Below are 23842 nucleotides of genomic sequence, written 5' to 3' on the forward strand. Positions count from 1 at the left end.
GGGCGTTGCGAACTACAACTCCCAGAATGCCTCGCGGCGGGAGGGACGCGTTCCCGGCTGTTCAGCAATCTCTCCGGGGATTGGCCGGGAGGAAGGGGCCAATAGGCGTTTCTGGTACATGGGGGACGGTGAAGCTAACGCCCTCATGGCTGGCGTGTGACGCCCTGCCGGGGGCGGGGCCTGGTCAGCGAAGGCACCATGTGCCTGATGGCGGCGTCCAGCTGTTAGCCGGCCCGGGCGGGAGCCATGGAGCAGGAGAGGGGCGAGGTGAGCCGAGCCGCGGGGGCCGGACACCGGCCCTAGGAGGGGCAGAGAGATGCTGCAGCCTCCGATCCCTTTGCCTGCCCCGGGACGCGGCCCCCGGACACGGTAGCTCCGGCCTCCCCCGTCTCGCCGCGGGGCTGGCCAGGCAGGCGCTGCCCTGCGGGGCTCCGGGGGCCCTGCGCTGCAGCAGGGTGGGGCTCACCCAGCGTTACAGCGGCGAGGTGCTTTGGGTGAGAAGCCGCCATTCAGAGCCTGCTCCGCCCCGGGGAGGGGCTGGGGAGCCCGCCCCGCCCCCTTTGCGGCCCCCGGCCCGAGGGACCCCGGCCAGCCCGCCCGCCGCAGGGGCTTGGCAGGGATGTGGGCAGCCAGGGAAGGATCCTTCGCAGGGGGTCCCCTGAATTCTGTTCGTAGAAGGGCCTGGTTTGTGGGGCGGTAACGAGCCCCCACCTGCCCGCGGGTAGATCAGGCTCCTTCCGTTGAGGTAACGCAATCAGTGGTGCCCGGCTCCGGCGTGGGGTGTAGCCGCTGAGCCCCTGGACTTCTTCGCTGCCGGCTTCTGGCTCTGCCCCGTGCCCAGGGCCGTGTGAACAAGCTCCTGTTTTCCTGCTACCGCCTCTGCGGGAAACTGTTCAGGCTCGATGGGGGCAGCTGGAAGCTCCCTGTTTTTTAATGGGAGTTGGATCTGCTTACGTACACCAGTACCGAAGCTGTTTCACTGTGCCCCAGCATGTGTCTGGCCGTTCTTGTTTTGAGGTGGGAGGAAGTGGGAAAGCAATATGGAGTGCAGGGATTGAAGGGTGTCTCTTGCCCTAAAAGCTTATGCTCCTACTTTAGCGCCTGGCAGCAGTAGAGGACTGGTGATCTTGAAGTCACCAGTCAGCCTCCAGTGCGACTATTGCTGATCCTACCTTGCTGTGTGCCTCTGTGAACTGATCTCTCCTTATACCTCTACTGTGGCCCTCCTCTCCATCCTTCCGCCACCCCCCACTTTCTGCACTTCTGTGACTATGAATTCTTCTTCTGTGGGAACGCTAAGTCTGATGGGTAAAACATAAGAGAACTCACTGAGCGGGTGGGAGTCCTCTTCCCCTCCTCCTCCCCCCACACTCCCAAGTGAGTGTGACACACCTGCCCTTGAGTCTGTTATATAGAATCCTTAGCAGCCACACCAGGTTTCCCCTCCCTAAGCCATGTGGGACAACCCTGCTGTGCTGAGGCCAGGCTTACTGCATAAGGGTATGTTGAAAATCTTGGGTCTGAAGCATTATTCTCTCCGCTAGCTGACTCCCTTCTGCCGCAAGACGCCATCCTTGAAGCGGATGGAGGAGGAGGACGAGGAGGATGAAGATGATGACGATGACTTGGACTTGTTTGGGGGTTATGATAGCTTCCGGGGTTACAACAGCAGCATGGGCAGTGACAGCAGCTCCTGCCTGGACGAGTCTAGTGATAATGATGTGGCAGATCGTGAAGCTGGGGAGCTGCCCACCTCCCCTCTGCCGCTACATCCACCCACTACAGGCCGATTGATGGAAGACAGCGGCTCCGAGCCAGGTACTATATGCTCTGCATGCCATAAAGAGGCACAATAGCTAATTAGAAACAGATGTGGACCCATCTGAAAGCAGTACAGTGCTTCAGGATATGTGTGGTGGTTTAGCTTAATACACATGCCCTGGGAGTGGAACTGCCCAGTGATTGTGTTCTATGCTCTGAGTTCTGTCAAGAGGCTCTCGGGGTTCTGCTGGGGTTAGTCAAGTTAGTTACGCTTTCTGGCGCTGTAACATTGCTGGCCTGAGCTTAGCCCTTGCAGGGTTAATGCCATACCCCCAGCTCTCATTCTGAGTATCTTCCTCTCCCCCAGCTGTGTGTGAAATGTGTGGGATCGTGGGCACAAGGGAAGCTTTCTTTTCGAAGACCAAACGCTTCTGCAGCGTCTCCTGCTCCAGGAGCTACTCCTCAAACTCCAAGAAAGCCAGCATCCTGGCAAGGCTGCAGGTGAGTGACACCCACCCGGTGGCCTCTGGAATCAAAGTGGGACTCGCCTGTAGGGGGAAAGTGTCAACAAGACCATGCTTGCTGGAGGCTTATTGGTACCTCCCTCCTTTCCTTGAGGGACACAAGGGCATGCTAAGGGTCCCGCTCTCTACATGGGTGGGAAAAGATGGGGAGGGCAGAACTGCACGGTATCCGTGGTGGTTCTGGCTCTTCATGGCCCCGTGAGTGTAGAAGAATGTCATGACCTCTGAAATCCTTCAGCCAGAGATAGGGAGGTGAGTCTGGGATACAGGGATACATTATCCCTGTGCCTCTGGATCCCAACCTCATCTTCTTTTTATGCTTCCCCAGGGCAAACCACCTACAAAGAAGGCTAAAGTTCTGCACAAGGCTGCATGGTCTGCCAAAATTGGGGCATTCCTCCATTCCCAGGGGACAGGTCAACTGGCAGATGGAACGCTGACAGGCCAAGATGGTAAGTGCAGGTGGGTGTGGAGAAGAAGGAGCTGGGCATTAGACAGGCTGTGTTCTGCATCATTTTCAGAACCAGCTGACACTCCTCTCTTCTGTCCTCCTGCAGCCCTTGTCCTGGGCTTTGACTGGGGAAAGTACCTGCAGGACCATGGTTACAAGGCTGCCCCTGTCAGCTGCTTCAAACACGTGAGTTCTCCTTATTTTCTGTGGCTTTCTGCTTGTTTGCAGTGTGTCATGTTACCTGGGCTTATTGGCTTCTTCCTGTGTGCATGAGATGAGTGAGCAAGAGGTGTGGAAGCCACATGGTATAGAAGAGTTGGATATCAGACTCTGTCTCTGCCTCCTGACAGGGAGGGAGTCTGAGCCTTGCTGGTCATGCCGGAATCCTGTGGAGGGAGCATGCTCCGTCCCCAGGAGGAAAATAGGCAGGGATCTTGATGTTACCTGAGATAGAAATGTCATTGAATGGCATCAGGGAGGGAGGTGGGACTTTGTCCTCCCGAGTTATGCTGGAAGGAACCCCAAACTCTTTAGAAATAGAAACCCTGTCTCTCTTCTCCCCACCACCCCCACTTGAGCTGTGGGTGGTTCTTCGCACAATGCCTTTAGTTTTTCTGGTATTACTTTGTTCTTCTCACTCCACGGTGATGTCATGGACTAGAGGAAATGGCTGTGCTAGCTGCCATGCTGTCCCCTAGCACACACCACATCCAGACACCACACTACTGGCAGTGCACCAAGGCCACGGCCATCTGGATTAGCTTGCTTTGAGCGAAGCTAACAGCCGCTGGTTCCCTGCTATGCCAGTCTACATCAAGACAGGGCCATTGTGGGTGGAGCTTGCTTGTTCTCTTAGCCCCGCTGATGCCAATTGTCCTCTCAATAACTATCCCCATCACGCTTGTCATTGCCTGTGTGATCCACATTCTGCGGCGTAAAACTCTAGTTGGCTGGAATCCACCTGCCCATACAAGTAGCATCACACACCCCATTACCACGGAGCTCTGTATTCTCACAGCGAGCAACATCATCTGCTTCTGCAACCCAACTGGTTCTACTGCCAGCATGTCTTGGAGGAGACCATCTTACAAGGTTGCTGCCACAGGCCTGAGGCTGATGTGTGGTCTCTGATGCCTGTCTGGGGAGAGGAAGAGGTCTCTGGCCAGCTCAGCCTGGTTTAGTGTATAACTTGGCAACTGAGTTCAGACTGGCCGAGATGGACATCGCTTGGAGTGTCAGATGGTGCTGTGAGGAGATGGAGGCAGGGAAGATCTAGTAGGATAAGGTTCAGAACACCCTTCCACTCTGCCTGATTTGCTACTAACTAGCATGGAGGCACGTGCAGTGCTTTGTTGAGGGGACTCTAAGAAAGACAGTAGATCCATGGCCTAGCAGGACAAGGAGCTGGACTGAAGCTGCTGGTTGCATTGCCAGCTTTCCACAATGCCAGCTTTCAAGAACCCTGGATCCGGAGAAGACCGCCAAGCTGAGTTGGCAGGACAAGGAATCAGGAGATATGGGGCCCTGTACAGCAGCAGGTATGCACCTTCTTACTGTTTTATGTACTGATTGGGGAAGGGGGAAGGCTGATTTCACAGGGGTGGGGAAAGGGTCTTCTGGATGCTGTTAGTGTATGTAAAAAGGGCAGTTAAACCTTGCATGAGGGTGGAAATACCCGTTTTTTTCCCCCTTCCCTTATTCTAGCAGGGGCCAGTCTCCACTCACATGCCTCTGCAGCTCTTGCCAAATTCCTCATCAGCTCAGCTGTTTTGGTTGCTCTGTCACCTCCCAGATGCTCTATCTGTTTGTGCCCCTCCTTCCTTTTGCCTCATAGGCCTCCATTCCCAGTCAAGGTGGAGACGCCTGCACAGTGCCTGGCTGAGCCACACTGTGTGGCTGGACTCAACTTGGCAGATCCTTGGGGAGAGAAGGGGAGATTGCAATGTAAAAAGTCTAAAAACAAGAGACTCTAATTGCAGGAAACTGCTGGCTGGGCACAATGGCCACAACATTCATGTGACATTATATCCGTCTGGCCCATTTGCAGTGCAGGCTGCTGAACCAGATTGGTGCCTCTATCTACCTGCAGCCTCCCATCAGTCTGCCTTGCTGTTAAAAACCTGGAAAACACTCGGGCATATTTTACTGGCAAAGAGGTAAGCAAGCAAAATACATCCCATGGGTTTGGGATACAGTAATTGCATGGCCTATTCCCAACTGTCTGACAATAAAATCCTCTACATTTATCAGACACCAGCTAGTCTTGGCCCTTGGCTTTTCCCACACCTGGAACATTTTATTTGGAAAATCTCCGAGCAGGTCCTCCAGTCTTGCCATCAAGTATTAGGGCAATGATAGTTTCCCTTCTCCCCCACAAAAGCTCTCACAAAGCTTGGTCCCCTCTCATCTGTGTGAACCACTACTCCAAACTTACCAGCTTTCTCCCTTGCTCTTTAAAATGGCTTCTTTCCCTTGACGGGAGGCGCGTCGAGAGATGGTTTGCAGGATCCTTTATGGCCCACAATAAGGATGCTCACAAACATGCCCAGGATCCTTTTTGTCCCACAGTAAGGATGGCCCACAACATGTGCTGACAGACATGCCCTGATTGAGTTAAACTAGTGCAAGCCCCATGCGTGGACACCCATTACTTTAAAACTGGCTATCTGTAAGCCAGGGTTATATGGATTTTAGGAGTGTCAACACAGAATTGCACTGAAATAACTGAAGGTGCAATTTAAGCCAATTCAGTTAAACTGGTGCAATTTTGGGTGTAGGCCAGAGATCTAAGTCACCTTTCCTAATTCAGTTAGGATCATTCCTGGCTTTTCTCCCTCTATCGTATTAAGTAGCATCTTCACCCACCCTTAGTCCTAGAAGTGGTGTGTGAATACCAATGCTATGTCCTTGCCATCTCTAGTTCCTTCCTGCAAGATACTTTCTTCTTGGACTAGAGTTTGAAACTGAAGTGAAATTATTAATTTTATCATATTGGTTGGTATATTGGATGTGCTGTTGCTTTGGCTGTTAACTCTCTCTCTTTATTTCAGTGACCATTGCACCAGTATAGACCTCCCAGAGCAACCTGGGGGGGAAGCTGATCAGATCCACTGTGGTGAAAAGGTTCACAGACCTTGGGGACCAGGAGAAGAGCAGACAAGACCTGTTCCTGAACGTGTGCCAGGGTTCTGAATTCATGTATGAGTTTGAGAAGGTGGTTAAAATGAGAGACAAGGGAAGGTTCTGCCAGGAGGACAAGAAAATGAAGCAGAACTCTTTGTGGAATGAGACGTGCAAATGGAAGAGATGGTTCCTAAAGAAAACACCAAATAAACAGTGCTCGGGAGAAAATGGCTGCCATCTTGACGCAACATTAGGCCTCCTGGCCAAGGCTACAGTGTAAATGTGGCTCCAACAAATCACCCACTGTGATCTGTTGCACTGTGCTGTTATGTCTTGATCTTGCAGCTGGCCTATAGCCTTTCGTGTTTAATAAAAATCTTCCTGGATAAGAGAGCCTCTGGCTGACTTAGCTCCCCTCCTCGTCTTTAACTGTAAGTGTAATACTGCACTGAATTATTCCTCTGTACGGTTCCCTCCCCACACCACATCGCTCACCCAAGTGGGAGCTATATACATGCATACAAACATGTGCTACCTCCACTCCAGCGTTGCATAACCTCTCTTAATTGCAGCAATTGGCCCATTAGTACCCCCCCCAGTGCCTTCTGCCATAAACTTCCACACTGTACACATGAAGGGCCTCCATCTGTCACCCTTACATTGACAAGTACCTGCACTGAAACCAGTGGGGCTGCTACCTGTGAAAGCTGCTAACCGAGGTGGCAGAGCTGAGCCCTAAGCTCAGGCAATAACGACTGTAGATCACCTCTGCCACTGAGGGAGAAACTGAACCCCAGTGCAGCAGAGTCCAAGTGCAGAAACTGAATTCCTACCATCCATTAACACTTTGAAGGTGGGTGAATAGAGAGCTTCTATCTCGTACTTCACCCCTTGCATGCAGTACTAATATGAATAACAGCTTCAAATGCAGCAGTGTGCCTGGTCAGCTGCCTGTAGATTCTGCATCTTTGCTACATTGTTCACAGAAGTCACCTCCCTTAGTTTCACATATGTTGTGCAGTAAACAGATGTTATAATTGCTATGCTTGTCCCTGTGCTGTCATTGGGTATCTCTGCCTTGCTCTCAGCCCCCCCCCCCCCCCCGCCCCCAAAAAACCCCTCATTCTACCACCTTCCTGATAAATATATAGCTAAAATGGTATCCTCTGGGTGGGTGTGGTTAGGAGGTGGTTTTGTTAGCCATGGTAAAAATGGCTAGGCACTTAGAATCACAGTGGGGGTGGAGATACCATTCATGTCAATATTTTATTATGGGAATAATTCTCCCTCCCTCTGGTCCATTCTTAAGCTCTAGAATTTTTCCATATTGTGGCATCATGTGCTTTGGGTGGTCTTCCTGTGTACGTGTTCAGGTACCTGCTATGCTGCTCCCCTGGGGCTGGTGTCACCATGGGCCAGTGCTCCTCCGACGTACTTGTGGGAGAAGAAGGGCCACGTGAGTTCTGTTGATAGCTCCGAAACAATTTGGAAATTGTAATCACGTCCTTCAGTGATTTCTGGCACATTGGCCACCTTGCTCACGCATCCCTATAACACTGTACTGCCATGCATGCAGCCCATGAAATAGCAACTGTGATAGTAGCCCCTACTGTGGTCTTCGTGACCTCAAACTGGTGTCCAGCTGCCTGGTAATTGTCTGGGGTAGCCAGCTTCCATGGAGCAATTGCCTCTTTTTTCTCATGGTGATTAGCACTCTTGTCCTAATGGACTGGCACTGCAGGGTCACAGCTCACCAGCAGTATGGAAAACTCTTCTTTCTCATTCTGAAATTATGCAGTCCCTGCTGCTTGGCCCAGAGCCAGAGAACAACTTGGTGTCACCAGTCTTGTTATGATCTGGGCGCTAAAGCCATCTTTAGATTTCAAAGTCGGAACAGTTCAGAGCTTACTGTTTCAGGCTGTGTGAAGACTTACGAAGGCAATTGTGCCTCATTATGCTCAGTTCATGTTGTCATAGTTTCTCTTTACAGACCTAAGGGCCAGAAAGAACTGGTTTAAATGAAAGCATACATTGTGAAGCACAGCTCTGTGAGCAAGAGGCAGATTGTGTCTGCAAAATATGTGCAGGCTGGATCATAATTACCATTCTCTTCTCTCCTCTCCCGTCATCTCTGCCCCAATCTTGCAGGTGCCGCTGTTCGAGCAGTGGGAGGACGTGATGAAAGGGATGAAGGTGGAGGTGTTGAATAGTGATGCTGTGCTCCCCAGCCGGGTGTACTGGATCGCCTCTGTCATCCAGATTGCAGGTAGGTCTCTTGAGAGGCTTATCAGGAACGACAGGGATTGGCGATAATTGAGGGATGTTTATCAGATCTAAATCTATCTGGCCTGGCCATATGACACTTTAATGGGGCTACGGGAGCCATCCAGGCAGTGAGTGCCGCACCCCCTGCCCTGCCCGCAGCCAGCCCCATCTCCAGCCAGCCCTGCACCCCCCTGCCCTGCCTGCAGCCAGCCCCTACGTCCAGTCAGCCCCTGCCCTGTCTCCAGCCAGCCCCACACCTCCTTGCCTCCTGCCAACCCTGCACCCTCCTGTCTCCAGCCAGCTCCGCACCCCCTGCCCTGCCTGCAGCCAGCCCTGCACCGCCTGTCTCCAGCTAGCCCTGCCCCACGCCCCTGTCTGTAGCTGGCCCCATGTCCAGTGGTGCCCTGCAGTTCCCAGGGCAGTAACCCTGCACACCTGCTTCAATGAGGGGGGCAGGGAGCAGCTGGGACCCACACATGTGCACACCCTAGGGTGACCGGACAGCAAGTGTGAAAAATCAGGACAGGGGGTGGGGGGTAATAGGAGCCTATATAAGAAAAAGACCCCAAAATCGGGACTGTCCCTATAAAATCGGGACATCTGGTCACCCTAGCACACCCCCAGGGAGTGGCGGGGACCCACACATGTGAAACGGAGCTCATTTCTAGTTCAGGCCCATCTTTTTAAAAAAGAACTTTAGGCAGGATTAACATACATCCGTATTTTCCCGGACAGGTCAGGCTTTTTGGTTCTTAAATGGCCGTCCGGGAGGAATTTTTAAATTTTAAAAATTCCTCCCAGGAAAATACGGACGTATGGTAACCCTGTTGGTACAAAAAATACATACTGGGGCACATCCCTTAAATCAGAACTTTTTATAGGGAACTGGTTGTTAAGATTTTGGCAGCTCATCACTGCATCCAGGGGTCTTTGAAAGGGGGAAATGCCAGGAGGGAGAAGAGTTGTTTAGGAGCAATAGATGGAACCTAAACAAGGTAAACCGGCAGGTCTCGTGGAAGGACTTTGTGTTGCTGAGCTCCATTCGCCTTCCAAGGGAAGGGGTGGAAGGTCCTTTCACTTGAGTCACTTGAAGCTAATTTTCATGGAGCGCTGGAGAATGTATTGTAGGGAACAAAGTAACCAGAGCAGAGAAAAGATTTAATGCATCTCTTCCCTCTCTTGTTGTCTCCGGCAGGATACAGAGCACTGTTGCGGTACGAAGGCTTTGAGAATGACTCCAGCCATGACTTCTGGTGCAACCTGGGCACAGTGGACATTCACCCCATTGGCTGGTGTGCCATCAACAGCAAAATCCTGGTACCCCCGCAGAGTGAGTGCCTGTTGGGTGTCATGCTGTGAGAGGAGATGCCAGTGTTTAATTCCACATGTAGCAGTCTTGGTTTCTCTCCTAGCTCCGTCTCACACTGTCATGTTCGTAATGCTTGGGAATGCAGATCTGCTGCTGTCTTCTGTTATAAAGTGTCCGTTTCTCTTGGTCCTCAGAAAGCAACTTTTTGCATTGCTCTCTCTCTCTCTGCAACTCCCTCTGGTTGACTAGGAGTGGTGCTGGAGGGTGTTGGGAGGAATTGTGTCTATCCATCCTCAGCTGGAAGGATCACGAAGGGTGCTGGTAAAAGAGCAGAATTCTGGCATGTGGGGGGGTTCTTTAAATGCTGTTTACATAGTTTGAAATTGACATGTCTTGACTTACTCATCTTACTCAGTTGCTTTCCATTTCCACAGCCTATCCCAGCCTTCTCCCTAGGCCCATATTACCTTGGAACAATTTACCAAGGCTCAGGGTGGCTTCTCCATCCCTGATCATCTTTAAATCAAGACTGGATGTTTTTCTAAACTATCTCCTTTAGGAATTATTTTGGGGAAGTTCTATGGCCTGTCTTATACATGAGGTCAGATTAGAGCAGGGGTTCTCAGCCAGGGGTACGCATACCCCTGGGGGTACACAGAGGTCTTCCAGAGGGGTACATCAACTCATCTAGATATTTGCCTGTTTTACAACAGGCTACATAAAAAGCACTAGCAAAGTCAGTACAAACTAAAATTTCATACAGACAATCACTTTTTTATAATGCTCTATAGACTGTACACTGAAATGTAAGTACAATATTTATATTCCAATTCATTTATTTTATAATTATATGGTAAAAAGTCAGCAATTTGTCAGTACTAGTGTGGCTGTGACACTTTTGTATTTTTATGTCCGATTTTGTAAGCAAGTTTTTAAGTGAGGTGAAACTTGGGGTATATGAGAAAAATCAGACTCCTGAAAAGGGGTATCTGGAAAGGTTGAGAACCGCTGGACTAAAGGTCATAATGGTCTCTTCTTGGCTTTGGAATCTATACCGCCTCATGTCCCAGTTCAGGCCCTGCTCTGGCAGTCATATCAGCATGGGCAGCCTCTTGCTCCCAAATGGAGCCCCTTTGAAATTAGTGGGGCCCTGCATGGGTGCACAGGTCCATGTGTGTCAATCCAATTGCAGGATTGGGATCTTAGTTTGTAAGTTTTCCAAGGCACAGATCATGTCTTCTAGCTCAGTATCCCACCTCCAACAGACCCTTGGGTTGAAGGGATTTCCTTTTATCCATTCTAAATTTGGTGCCTTTTAATTTTCATGAAGTGCCCCTTGGTTCTTGTGTTAGGGGCTGACTGACCTCCTCTGTACCAGCCACTATTTTAAATAGCACTCTGCTGCCATTTTGTTCTATATTTGTACACCTAACACAATGGGATCCTGATCTGTAACTGGGGCTCCTTGGTGCAAAGATAACAGAAAGAATATTAATGAATTTTCTTCTACTTTCTGTGCCAAATGGTGGCAAAGCTCCGCAAGCTTATCAGAAACCTGACATTCTGCTGGTACATAGCTGCAGTGTGGCTGTGAGTGTGTGAGTGTGAAAGACTAGTGATCATTGGTGTATCTGAATGGGAAGAACATCTTGAATTTAGACCGGCAATTCCTGGAAAGGAGGAAGGGGTCAAATGCATTGTTAACTTTGTGCCCTCATGAAGGTGCAATGGGCAAGTAACATGAGCTGTTATTCTCTGTTTCTGTACAGCCATCCACGCCAAGTACACAGACTGGAGGGGGTACCTCATGAAAAGGCTGGTGGGAGCAAGGACCATCCCTGTGGATTTCCACATCAAGGTAAAGGGGAAGGACAAGGGAAAGGTTCTACCATCCATCCAGCTCACAGATGGAGACACAGCACTGTGGGGGGAGTCTCTCTCTCTTGGTTCAAGCTCTGTTTACCTCTCCTGTTGCTCATTGGCACTGGGAGGGAGAACCAGTATAGTGCAGGGTGGGGGAGGGCATTTTCCTTTAAGGCCTGCCTGACACACCTGGAAAGTAGGACAGAATGCTCCTTTGGCAATGTGGGTTCCTTTGACCCAGTCAGCCTGACTGCTTCTCTTTCAGGGCTTAAAAGGATGTTCTTAAACAGTTGAGGCCCAAAATATTGGTGAGGGTTTTGTTTTCCTTTGTGCGCACGCACACAAGTAAATCCTGCTATTCAATGTGAATTGTTTTATTTCAATGAATGAGCTGTTTGTTTTGAATAGAAACATTCTTCTTCACGTTTGGAAGCCCAGCAACACGCTGGGGAATGAGAGAAAGACAAAACTGACGAGACTAGCGTCACTGGCTCTCCTGAAATGCACACAGTCAGTAGCACTGGGTGTGAAAAGTCATTATTTAAAAAACCTGCCTGTCAAGATCTTAATCGGAAGGGGTGTTAGTAGATGTGACTCCAGTCAGAGTCGAGCGAGAAGGCAGGCTCCCCCTGCTGGCACGTTTTGAAAAGTTTCTTTCTAAATTTCTGATGGGGAAAATAATACCATGAAATGGCTGGCAGAAAAAGAACTTGACGGGATTCACTTATCTGCAGGATCCAGGGTAGTCAGGGACATTGAACTGGAGACACTGAACTAGAGTCTCCCATGGTTTGAGGCAATTACAATGAAGCTGTTTATTCATGGGATAATCTGTCAGACCCACTGAGCCGTGGTGGAAACAAGCTCTGGGGAGAGTTGGCAGTGAAGTGCTAAAGAGAGACTGGAATGTTACTGTGTCCAAGGCTTTCCCAGACACAAATATACTTACTCCTCATGCCCAAGTCTGGAGAAAACCTTCTACAAGGCACATGTGGGGTTGTGTCCCCACAGAGATGTTGCTAATGTGCGTTTTGCCACATGGCATTAGATCTCACTGCACTCTGAGACCCTGGGCTCTGATAGACCAAGGTGACAGGTACTTTACAGATGCCTTTGAACGTTCTCAAGGATAGGTTGGGTTGGGCCTGATCAAAATTTGGGAGTCCCCCCAAGGAAAAGTGAGGGTGATGCGGGTGATTCAGCGCAGAGTCTCTTAGTCAGTCTGTACAAGTGCTCCAGGATAGTGGTGGGGTTGGAGGGTGTTGCTGGAGGTTCAGACTTTCTAGGAAGTGTGAAACAAAGGGCCTGATCCCACTCCCCTTGAAGTCAACTGAGAGACTCCAATAAGTTTGTGACCAGAGGTAGCTATGGAAGACCTTATGGCCACTTTCACCAGAAATGAGGTGTGAGCCCCATGCGCTGGCCCAGTTTGGGCTGGAGGCGTTACATTCTGCCAAACTATAATTATAACAGGGATTTCACTAGGACTGGTTATTCAGCCCTTCTTATCTCCAGTTGTGCAGTGGCACGGTTGTTACCCGGGGTTCTTTCAACCCAAAGCTCTCGGTAACTTTTACTCTGTGCGAGGTGGTGTCAGGAAATATATCAGGGGAAACACGGCCGTCCAACTGATAGATGGCTGGCACAAACAGGACAACACTAGAGTGCTTTCACTTAAAGTTAAACTTTACTTAGTCTCAAGCACTTATACACATGTCTGCAACAGGTTAGTAGAACACCCCCAACCCTTGAGAATTACCAAAGCTGAGTGTGGCTCTCGAGTGGCACAACGGCGCCCGTCTGCTAGTGGGGAACACAAAATGCATCCAGAGGGAGAGTCCAGTCCTGAAGAGTCCCCCTACCTCAAACTTTTTCCCCTTATTTATACATTTGTAATAGAATGACATGTCCCTTAAAGCAAACTTTTAAGTAAGCAGTTTCAATGGTCAAGCGAGAGGTTCCTTCTGATTATCGATGAACCAGGTGTGGGTTTTTCCAGAGTTTGCAGCCTTGAGGCCCCAATAGACATTCCTGGGGCACATCCTGCTCTTCTAAGATGCATGTATCAGCAACTTCAACACAATTCTTATCAGGAAGGATGCGGGGTCAAGCTGCCCTTTCTGTGGCACCCAAAAAACCCCCACCCCTCCTGCCTTGGTTGAATGGAGACTGCTGAATGGCCAATTTACAGCCTGCTGACTTGGCTGCTTTTAGCAGAAAGCCATAGTGGTTTTAGGCACTTTACTGCTTTGCCAAAGTCTCCCTGTACACAGTCTTAGAATGGCTGCTGTGTTCCTCCCTCGAGGTGTCTGTTCCTCCCAGCGCTGACGTGCAGCCAAGTGATCAGCATGCATGTGGAGAGAGTCATGTTGTGTAAAGCGTTTGGGGACGAAGGGATCTGAGAGATCCTGTTTGTTTGTTGTCCTCGCAGATGGCGGAAAACATGAAGTACCCATTCCGTCAGGGCATGCGGGTGGAGGTAGTGGACAAGACCCACGTGTCTCGGACGCGCATGGCCGTAGTGGACACAGTGATTGGTGGCCGGCTGAGGCTCCTCTATGAGGATGGGGATAGCGATGATGACTTCTGGTGCCATATGTGGAGCACTCTGATCCACCCAGTGGGCTGGTCACGTAGGGTGGGTCACAACATCAAGAAGACAGGTACAAATCCATGTGGCCTTTCCCAGAACTCTCCCAGCCTGCTGTCGATTGGTTGGTCCCAGAGAGACACTGACACAAGATTAGAGTTGACCCGAGTCCTGGGTTTTCATGGAATGGTTCTGATTCTGACAAGGCCATCCCGTGTCTTGCAAGCTGGGCTAGCTGTCGTAATCACATCACCTGCTTCTAGCGTAGCAGACCAGTGGTTCTGTCTGGCTGTGTAACCTACCCTCTGATATCCATTATGAGATGTTGCAAAGGCCGAACAACGCAGTATAATGCACCTGGCCAATTAAACTCTGCTGCGTGTCAGTGGTACAAGTGTGATTTCTTATTCGACTCCCCAAGAGGCAGTCAGTTTCTCCCCCTGAAGTGTGAGTACACTGTACCTTTATGTTAGCCTGCATAGTTACAGATGTTATTAATGGCTATACATTTATTGAGCCTTATGTGGCAAAGCTTGCTGGCCCCTTTAAGAGCATGTGACATTAGGTCATCTCTTTCTGGGGCTTGGCCCTTGAAGGAGAGGAATTTGTGGGCAATATAGTTCCCCAGGGGAGTCCAGGGACCAAGAGGCATCATATGTCCTTGGACTACTCTTCCCATCAGTTCCTAGAATTCTTCTCATTATTATTAAGAGGCAGCCTAGCAGCACCCACTCCTAAAGGGGCCAGCATGCTTTGTTGTGCTTTAAAAAAGAAATCCAGGTTCAGCATAGGTGTTCTTCCCTTTCTTCTGCTGAGCCCCCAGAGCACATCTCTGCCTGGTTTCCATATATTGTGTATAGAAGTTTATATCCGTGATAAATCTTTGAGTTCAAGGGACCCTTTATTCCCATAATACAGGACATGGTAATACAAAGGGACTGATCCATTTTCCCTTTGTAATTTTGAACATCCCCTTCCAGCCCCCTCTGACTAGCTGGTGCCTTCCTGTTTCTTATCGCTGCTGACCTCCAATCAGATGGTGACTTAGCAGGACTCCCCCTCTGTCACAGTAGATGTCTCATTTCTGCTTCTCTTCCTTGTTTCCCTCCCCTGACAGAAGAAAAGCGCAGTGACATGGCAAACCATCCCACCTTCCGGAAGATCTACTGTGACGCTGTCCCCTACCTCTTCAAGAAGGTAGGAGAGCTCAGCCCTCGCGCCTTGAGACTGCCGTGGCAAAGAAGGGATGAGGGGGGAAGCTTTGCCAGGAGACGGTGGGACCCATCCCGCACTTCGGCACGGCTCTTTGGACTCTAACCCATGTAGATGCTGAGCTCTCTTCTCCCTTGCAACAGCGGAGGAGTATCTGGCCCACAGAACTCTGCATAGTGGGCTTGTTTGGGGCTGGAATGAGGGGGTTCACTTGCCCTGAGGCTTTGCTTGCTGTGGGGGCTTGGAGCTGGAATGGGGGATGTTTGAGGATGGGGTGGGGGATGTGGTCAGGAGCAGGAGAGGATGTTTGCTCATTCAAGGTCAGGGTGGAGGGACTCAAGGATGCAGACAGGACTAGGGGCTCGGGTGAGGAGTAGCTGAGAGGCTCGATTGGGGAGAGGGCTTGCGCAGGGGTCGGGGGGGAGGTGTTCCTGCACTTAGATCGGGTGGTGGATGCACAGTAGTCTTCAGCCAAGGGTGGAAGGGGATGCTGACATGAGGTTGGGCTGGACTGAGGGAGGTCAGGTAAGAGACCTGTGTGCTACAGAGGCTGGGCTGGAAGGAAGGGCTTGCTCCATGGGAGGCTGGGAGGCTTGTTGGCTCTGGGTGGGGGATGGCATTGGCATGGCTGGCTCTTCTGATTGATTTATTGATTGATTTATGGGAGTTTCTCTTTGTTCCATTGGGCTTAGTTTGCCTCTGGTTTTGAATCACATTAGCGCCCCCCTCCCCCTCCAATCGTGTTTCAGTCATTTGGTTTTCTGCTTTAGGGCAACCTTTCCTTTCCCTTCCCTTCCCCTTCTTCCACCCTGCTGTGCCCCACCGTGTCTTTGAATCCCCTCTGCACTCAGAGACGGGCCATGGTCCTGACGGTGACGCCCAGTTTGTCTTTTTCCTGCGGTCTGTTTCAGGTGCGGGCTGTTTACGCTGAGGGTGGCTGGTTCGAGGAAGGCATGAAATTGGAAGCTATTGACCCCCTGAATTTGGGCAACATCTGCGTGGCTACTGTGTGCAAGGTAACCTGGGCTGACAGGGGACAGAGTCGAAGCCTATGACATCCGAGCTTCTGCTCAGTATCCTTAGAGAGCAGGACAAGGTAGGGGGCCTGTCAGGGGCTTGTGAGAGAGGAGGCAGAGCTCCTGTTTTGGGAGGGCTCTGAGGGAGTGAGGCAGCAGGGAAGGAGGTTGGGGTGCTTGTTCAGGGGCCAGCAGTCTGCCCGCAGCTTCAGCAGCTGGGGCACTGAAGGCTGCGGTCAGTTTACAGATGTGTATATGCTGCCTGAGGACAGGTGTGCTTGCCTGCAGCAGGTTGAGTTCCTTGCCAATGCAGCACATGTGCTATGCTCTTCTCCCACATCCTCTGCCCCTGGATAATCGGAAGGGAGGATCTGCTTTCCCGGAAGACCTCAGCAGCTCCTGGAGGGTGTCAGCGCGGCATACAGAGCGTGGCTTTGAGGAGTAAAGGGATGCAGGGAGTGTTAGGGGAAGCGCTGTGTGTGTTCATACATTCTGCATGGCCTGGCTTCCCAGTCTTGCTTTCTCTCCCCTCACTGCTCGCTCCCTGTGAAGCGCCTTGCATCACTTGGCAGGGCGCTGGGCGATATGATCCCAGGGAGCCTTTTCCTTCTCTAGACTCTAGTCCACTTTGCATAACTTGAGAGGCAGCATCACCGTGGGCTTCCAGTTCTCTCCCAGAAAATCATCGGCTCCCCGTACAATCCGAAGGGGGGGACTTGAAGCAAAAGGTTGACTAGAGATTACAGGAGGGCTCTTTATTTGTCCAGAAAATGTTCCCCTGAAGCCGTGTCTGGCGCGATCCATTTTGAGCGATTGGAACTGGTGGGAACGAATAGGCGACTTTGTTAGCCCTGGCATCATGTGTGCCTGCTATATTTGATAGGCTAAGCAGGGTCAGGCCTGGTTGGTGATTGGATGGGGACTCCCAAGGCACAGCGGGGAGTGGTGGTGGTGAGTCAGTGGGTTGTGCTGTTCCCTCTTGAGTCAGTAGTGAACCAGTGACCCAGCACTGCCTCGAGGGGGCTCTGTGCTGCTGGAGGCACTGTCCTTTGAGATGGAAAACTGAGCTCCTGACCATTTAAGGTTATGGCACTTTTCCCAAGAGTATTGACATCAGCCCTGTGTGCCTGTCAAATTCCATTCCAGGTCACTGGGTCCTGTTGACTAAAACTCCTTCTGCAGTTTCAGCTGGAGAAGCTACCACTCCCCCATCTGTGATACAACATTGGAGTGTATTGCTGTGCATTGTTTAGCACCTACCATGCTCCACCCCAGAGGTGGCTGCATTTCACAAGTGGGGGCATGATCCTCTGATAGACAAACCATAGAGGTCTTGGGGATCTTTCAGAATGAAAGGCTTTAGAGCAAGCTAAGCTGCTCCTCTCATGCTCTCCCCCTGTGTTGTCAGGTCCTGCTGGACGGTTATCTCATGATTGGCATTGATGGGGCAGCATCTGCAGATGGCTCTGATTGGTTCTGTTACCATGCTTCCTCACATGCCATCTTCCCTGTCAACTTCTGCCAGAAGAACAACATCGACCTGACCCCTCCAAAAGGTGAGACTCTGAAACCTCCCACCCTGAACTCTAAGGTCACTGGGCTACAAGTCTCCTGGGGCACATGATGACACAATTGTGGCTCGGACTGACGAAAATTGTGGGTCCCAGGCCTGCTTGCTTCTTTTTTTGAAGAGTCAAGGTTGGTGAGGTTGCAACAGCTGATCCATTTGAACTGGCCTTACTCCCACGCCTTGCTCCAAAGAATGTTTGGTATTTGATGGCTCCTAATCTGAAATAAAATGGAAGTGTGGTCTGAATTTGCTTTCTCTGTCACTGCCAGTGGATTCTAGACCCCCTGGGTTGTCTGATCCAGAAAATGGGGGTCTCCTCCTGCTTTCAACACTGCCCTTGACGTTCCTGGTGGCAGGAGAGAGATCATGCCTAGTAATGTGTTTAAAGTCCATTTCCTCCTGCATGTGGTTATTGACAGGGGCTGTTCAATTTCAGCTGAGTCCCTGTTGGATAGGTTTGTCCACGTCTCAAACCTATTGCACCGCTTGATGCTGTTCCCAATCTGTGCTCAGCAAAGGAGTCCCGGACTGCTGTGCAGTGGCAGAGCGGTGCAGTTCCTCTTTATCTTCCTTTGAGCTGCATCCTGGAAGTGCCAGGAGGCTAGTTGTGGAGCCTTGTGAGCTGCTGCTTCTTCCTTGCACTCTCTCTCTTTCTCCCGGCTCTTATGCTCTGTGACCTTTCTACTTTTGCAGGGTATGATGCAAAGAATTTCAATTGGGCAAGTTACCTGGAAAAGACCAAATCCAAAGCTGTGCCAGTGCGGCTCTTCAACATGGTGAGTACCGGCTGGGAGGGGGGCAAGGCAGACACACCAGCTTGGACCCAGCATGCAGGGAGGAGCAAACACACCATGGGAGTTTCTGAGCTGGGCTGTTCTGTGGGCTGAAACTATTGGGGCATGCCTGGGAGGTTTCACTGCCGTCAGTGGATGTGTCCTGAGTTCTTTCCCGTAGGCTCCATGAGTAAAGCACGTGGTGGCTGGTGATGAAGGGGTGCTGTCTTTCTCTGAATTTCATAATGGAATGGGCTTTTGATTAGGGCAACTTGCATTTCTTTAAAGCCCACACGGATCTCCAAGCTCGTCGCAGATTGTCCATACAGGGATCAGCCTCCGCACTGAAATGCAGCCCTCTCTGGGAGGGGGAGGCAGGAGTCATTCCACAGCAGCAAAATGGCATGATGGTGTCATGGGATAGTGCCACACCTGTCTCACTTCCTCGGTTCCCATGCCTATGCTGGCTCGCTGGGCTCAGTCAGACATCCTTTGGACCCTGCAAAGCTGTACCCCCTGGTTTAGCACCTGGCCTCTCTGTGGTCAGGCTGAGCTTCGCTGGGGAACGGCGGGGCTTGTGGGCATTGGGCCTGTTTATATGGGGGTAGCTGAAGTCCCCCGTAGGTATCATGATATGGACTTTGGTGAGAGAAACCAAAGAGGCATCATTGTGCTCTGTCTCCTTTTCTTGAGCTACAGGCATAACCACACTGGTGTATTTGCATTAGGACTTGGGATTGGCCTGGATGTAACTGGGTTGGGATTTTCCTCTTCCCAGGACTGTCCAAACCATGGCTTCAAGGCGGGCATGAAGCTGGAAGCAGTGGATTTGATGGAGCCCCGACTCATCTGCGTGGCTACTGTAAAGCGTGTGGTCCACCGCCTCCTCAGCATCCACTTTGATGGCTGGGACAGCGAGTATGACCAGTGGGTGGACTGTGAGTCACCAGATATCTATGCTGTAGGCTGGTGTGAGCTGACGGGTTACCAGCTGCAGCCACCAGTGGCCCCAGGTTGGTGAACGCTGATTGGTTCCTCTGCCCCGATCGTGGTGATGCTGAATTTGGTGACAGGTTTCTGACCCACTGCTTTGCATGTCCTGCTCTTCTGTGACTTGTGGGGAAGAGAAACCATCTCCCTAGTCCCACATGGACTCCATGCGCCCCTCACGCCCTCTCTCAGCCTGGCTCACTCGCTGACCAGAGGAACCCGATCTGCGTGGTGAGGAGAGAAGACCGGCAGTTTGAGGTGGATTTTAGTCTCTCCTGTCTTCTGTCCCATCAACCAATGGGGGATTGCTCCTGCTGAAATGGGGCATCACACGAGCACTTCCATGGCCCCCTCTAGCTGTACTCTCCTTCTTTCCTTCAAGTACAGCCTTACCCCACCCAATCTTGAAGCAGGTGCAGCTCTGGCCCCGCCCCCCCCTTTCCCAGGCCCTGTGATGTTCTGATGCCCTCAATCTCTAGGATAAGGGGGAACCTCACACGAATGTCACTCCTCTCTTCAACTAGTAGGGGCTGCCACTGCTACACTTCAGATCCCGTCCTTCCATCCCAGAATTGCTAGCCTCATCCCTGCCCTACCCCATCTTCCCTGGTGTACCACTGCGCCCCCAGCTATGCCCAGCCTGTCATGCTCACCCTCGCATCCTTACACCTAGCAGCACCACTATACCCAGCTCTTCCCTCTGCTTTTGTGGCAGGCTGGCTCAGGGAGAGGGAGTGGGCTGGTGGATGTGGGTCTTGTATCTGCCTTGTAACATGGCATCCCAGTTATCTGCTGGTGGTGGAGCTCAGCTTTCATTTTCCTCTTGTCTTGGTGACAGAGCCCACGACGCCAGTGAAGATCAAGGAGGTGCCGAAGAAGAAGAAGAAACCCTATGGAAAGAAAAGTGAGTGAGAGTTTGATTAGCCCTGCCTCCAGATCACCCTTCTTTTCCCCCATTGGCTGGAAACTGTTAAAAAAAAAAACCCTCTCAGGTGTGACTAACCGCAGGCAGGAGAGGGGCCTTTTCTGACTCTGGGTACACTTGGTCCAGTGTGTGTTTATAGCTTCATTATTCCTCTTTGCATCTCGTCATGCTGCTCTTGCTGAGGAGAGACATGGGCACTGTGTGGGGGGAGGCTGCTAGGCTGTGTCGGTTGGCTGCAATCTAGACTAGGACTGCCTGCCTCTGAGAACACTTCCAGGTGACTGACATGTTCATCGGCAACGTGCAGCTTCCCCGTTGTCTGTGGATATGATGGAGAGCCCGGCCTGGGTAGCTGGAATCAGTCCATGATGTGAGCTTCTAACAGTTAGTGTTAGGGGATGAGAATGGTTATGGTGATGGTCAAGAAGCTAATGGGCTCAGACCATGTTGTTGCTGTGTGTGTGTGTGTGTGTGTGAGAGACAGAGAACCTAAAATCCACAACCCCACTGTGCTAGGTGCTGTACAAACATAGTAAATGACATTTCCTGTCTCACAGAGCTTATGGTCTAAAAGGCCATAATGCCCTAACTAACAAAATTATACAGACACCAAATACAGGGTCACCCTGCCAGTTTTTCAGGATCTAGGCCCTGAGGATTAAGCAAAGCACTTAACTGAGCTCAGTGGGCCTACTCAGGTACTTATGTGCTTTGTTGAACCACAGCCTTAATGTGTAAGAACTGGCAGCTTGATATTTAGGATGATGGGAAGAGAGGTGGTTATAGCCATCTTCCACTGCCTCTCTTTGGAGTGTGGGGAGTTAACCCCTGCAGAGGCTCCCCACCACTTCAGAGCGAGATGCCACCAGCAACTTGGGAGCGTGTCTGATTGGGAGAAATATCGTGACCTTGCAGCTGATGAGAATGTGTTTTGCTGTTCAAGTGTGCTTAGCCCTGCCCCGTGAAGCTTCTGCCCTGGGAGGTTGAACGCAGTGTTTAGTAAAAGGACAGATTTCCCCAACACTCTTTATTCTTCTTTGTTAAGGGAAAAAGATGTCTGCCAAAACCCGGTCCCTCAAGCAGGCAGCCAAGAAACCAGCTGGCCCAAAAGCAAAGCGAGAAGCAAAAGCTGCAAGCAAGGCCTTACAGGAGCCAGCACCTGATGAGAGTAAGGAGAGGGAGTCACTCCAGCCTGCAGCCCCTCTCCTACATGCTGGGTGCCATTAGCAATCCTGTGGCCTGCTCCCCTTCCTAGCAGACGTGGCATGGGGTCCCTATGGCCTGGGCTGGGGAGACAGCACAGCCAAGACTTAACTGTCTCTTCTGCAGAAAAGATTCTGGGGCTTTGCATAACGCCATGGCAGTGAAAGCCGAGGGTTCGCGCAGCCCCAGCATACACAGAGCTGCCTCTAAACAAAGGAATTGACTGCTGCCTAATGCAGTGAGCAGCTGTATGTGAGACACGCCTCGCTGCTGAGTCCCGCATCAGCATCAGCAGGTCCCAGTGGGGATGCGTTTCTGACTGTGTGAGTGAGTGAGAATTTCTCCACAGAGAAAGGTCCCAGAATGACACAGCTGCTTCTGGAGGCTGACTTGCCCTGTTTAGTCCCAGAACAGGTATAATGCCCTCAGCATAGGCTTCCCCTGACCTGGAGGGATGAGATGGGAGGTCACTCTGTGTTCTGCTCCCTTCTTGGTCTCTGCTGAGGCTGCCAGTAAGAGGGGCCAATTGGGCTGGTATTTGTATGTGATGTGGGCACCTGCTCGTTGGGAAATGGGACTGATGGGACCCCCAAAGCATTTGTCACTGGGTGTCCGTATGAACAGAGTGGGCCCCATGGAGCTGTTGACACCAACTGTTAATGAAGCTTTCTGGGTGGACTGATTTATCCTCTTTCTGTCTCTCAATAGTTATCACTGTGCAAGTAAAAGAGGAAACTATCGACCCGTCAGCAGTGGAATTCGCAGCCCCAGAGCTTCCCATTCTGATAAGCAGCATAAAGCAGGAGGTAGAGGACTAATCTCTGATCCCTCAGGTGGGATCTCCTGGCCTTGAGCAAGGATGTGCACTGCACTCTGGGGAAGCCCCAAGTAAAGCTGTGCAGGAGACAAGAAGGGGTGTCGTTCCTTTGGGCTGGGCACTCCCAAAATGTCACAAAACTCCCCTTTATCCTCGCAAAAGAACAGTCCCCAGTGTCTGCAAGCTCCATTTTGGGGTTTTTTTTTAAACCCCCGGTCACAGCTTCCAGAAAAGGCACCAAACTTTGAAAGCAATATGGCTCATACTTAGCTGATGGGCTGGAGTCTGAGGGTGGATTCCTGAATCTGGGAAATCCTATTAGCCCACAGACATGACTCTTTCTGAGCTCTGTAGGAGGCTGCTGCTGCAGTGTGGAGAATGACAGCATTTCAGGCAGGTGTCTGGAGCCTGCGATCTGTGATCTGAGAAGCATTGAAATTGCAGAACCACAACCACTGTATGCGGTCTCAGGGAGAGCAAGTAAGTCAGGAACATGGCTGCTGTCGCTAGGGGAACAACCAGGATGTGCTCATCCCTCTCTCTCATCCTGTCTGTGACACGGACCTGGAACCAAAGAGGGCTCTAGAGAGCAGCTGGGAAACGGAGGAGATAGAAAACAAGTTACAGGAGGGAATTACTCTCTTGGTTTTACTCATAAATTAATTTTTTCACCTGCTATGAGATGAGCTAAATCTTATCCAGCCCAGACGAAGACAGTAGGGTATTTATGTTGGCTCTTTCCCCCCTCCAAGACGCACAATGCTGCTGGATTATTATTATTTTTTTATAATCCCAGAGTAAATTCCACCAATGAAATGTACCATAATGCTCTGTAAATAAAATGTAATAGAAGGTCAAAGACTCGTCTGTTGGATTCGGAAACGACAAAATGCCCGCTCTGATCAAGAGGTGAGAGGGGAAGTCTGAACACGAAAGCAGTAAGGAGGGTGTGGTTGCGGTGGTTGTATTCTAGCCCTCATGTACCCACCTCTGCTTGTTTGTAAGATCTGCAAAGAGCAAGTGCCAGGTGCTAGCAACATGGCACAGTCGGGGAGGCTCCTTGTCAGCCGCTGTGGTAGAATTGCTTTCTAGGACTCTGAAAGGGTCCCCTAAGTCAAGTCCTCAATCATGGCAACGTGAAGGATGTGCATGTACACCCAGCAAATGGAGCCGCCAGCTAGGATGGAGTGTGTGCAGGGGAGGTGAACTTTGCCTGGCACCAGTTGGCACAGAACTGTTTGTTCCTGTGGTGTTAGTCTCTCCCCCTCCCATGCTGAGCTCTGACTTTCATACAAGTCGATGGTCAGGTGGGCAGTAATAGATCTTCTAGCTCCTTTGTCCAGTGAATTTTTTTCAGGGGGCTCTGGCTCTTTCCTTAAGCTGTCAACTAACTTTCAACCCCCATATTTATATAACTGCTTTCCTGGAAATTGTTCCTAATTTGAATAAA

At 50.9% G+C, this 23842-nt stretch overlaps 1 protein-coding gene across 2 annotated transcripts; it reads left to right on the forward strand.

The window, feature by feature from the left end:
• The first annotated feature begins 50 nt into the window (after positions 1-50).
• On the forward strand, positions 51-23251 carry L3MBTL2 (L3MBTL histone methyl-lysine binding protein 2). Of its 2 annotated transcripts, none has more exons than XM_037882426.2 (17): positions 51-267; positions 1545-1818; positions 2129-2262; positions 2614-2737; positions 2843-2922; positions 8008-8125; positions 9320-9454; positions 11203-11291; positions 13728-13959; positions 15004-15083; positions 16010-16114; positions 17523-17670; positions 18378-18460; positions 19236-19470; positions 20286-20351; positions 21418-21540; positions 22284-23251. In XM_037882426.2, the coding sequence occupies exons 1-17, from the start codon at positions 247-249 to the stop codon at positions 22391-22393; spliced, it is 2157 nt and encodes a 718-aa protein (XP_037738354.1). In that variant the 5' UTR covers positions 51-246; the 3' UTR covers positions 22394-23251. The 2 variants fall into 2 exon arrangements, with proteins under 2 accessions (XP_037738354.1, XP_037738361.1); XM_037882433.2 differs by lacking the exon at positions 51-267 and adding an exon at positions 585-745.
• The last annotated feature ends 591 nt before the right edge of the window (positions 23252-23842 follow it).

This window comes from Chelonia mydas, chromosome 1, assembly GCF_015237465.2.
Source record: "Chelonia mydas isolate rCheMyd1 chromosome 1, rCheMyd1.pri.v2, whole genome shotgun sequence".
In the NCBI taxonomy this organism is placed as follows: domain Eukaryota; kingdom Metazoa; phylum Chordata; order Testudines; family Cheloniidae; genus Chelonia; species Chelonia mydas.

What these genes read in the sequence shown, in the direction of transcription:
- L3MBTL2 (XM_037882426.2), top strand. Translation starts at nt 247, where the DNA reads ATGGAGCAGGAGAGGGGCGAG. An exon ending in AGACAGCGGCTCCGAGCCAG is followed by an intron (nt 1,819 to 2,128) that starts GTACTATATGCT and finishes CCTCTCCCCCAG; the next exon opens with CTGTGTGTGAAATGTGTGGG. An exon ending in CTGTCAGCTGCTTCAAACAC is followed by an intron (nt 2,923 to 8,007) that starts GTGAGTTCTCCT and finishes CCAATCTTGCAG; the next exon opens with GTGCCGCTGTTCGAGCAGTG.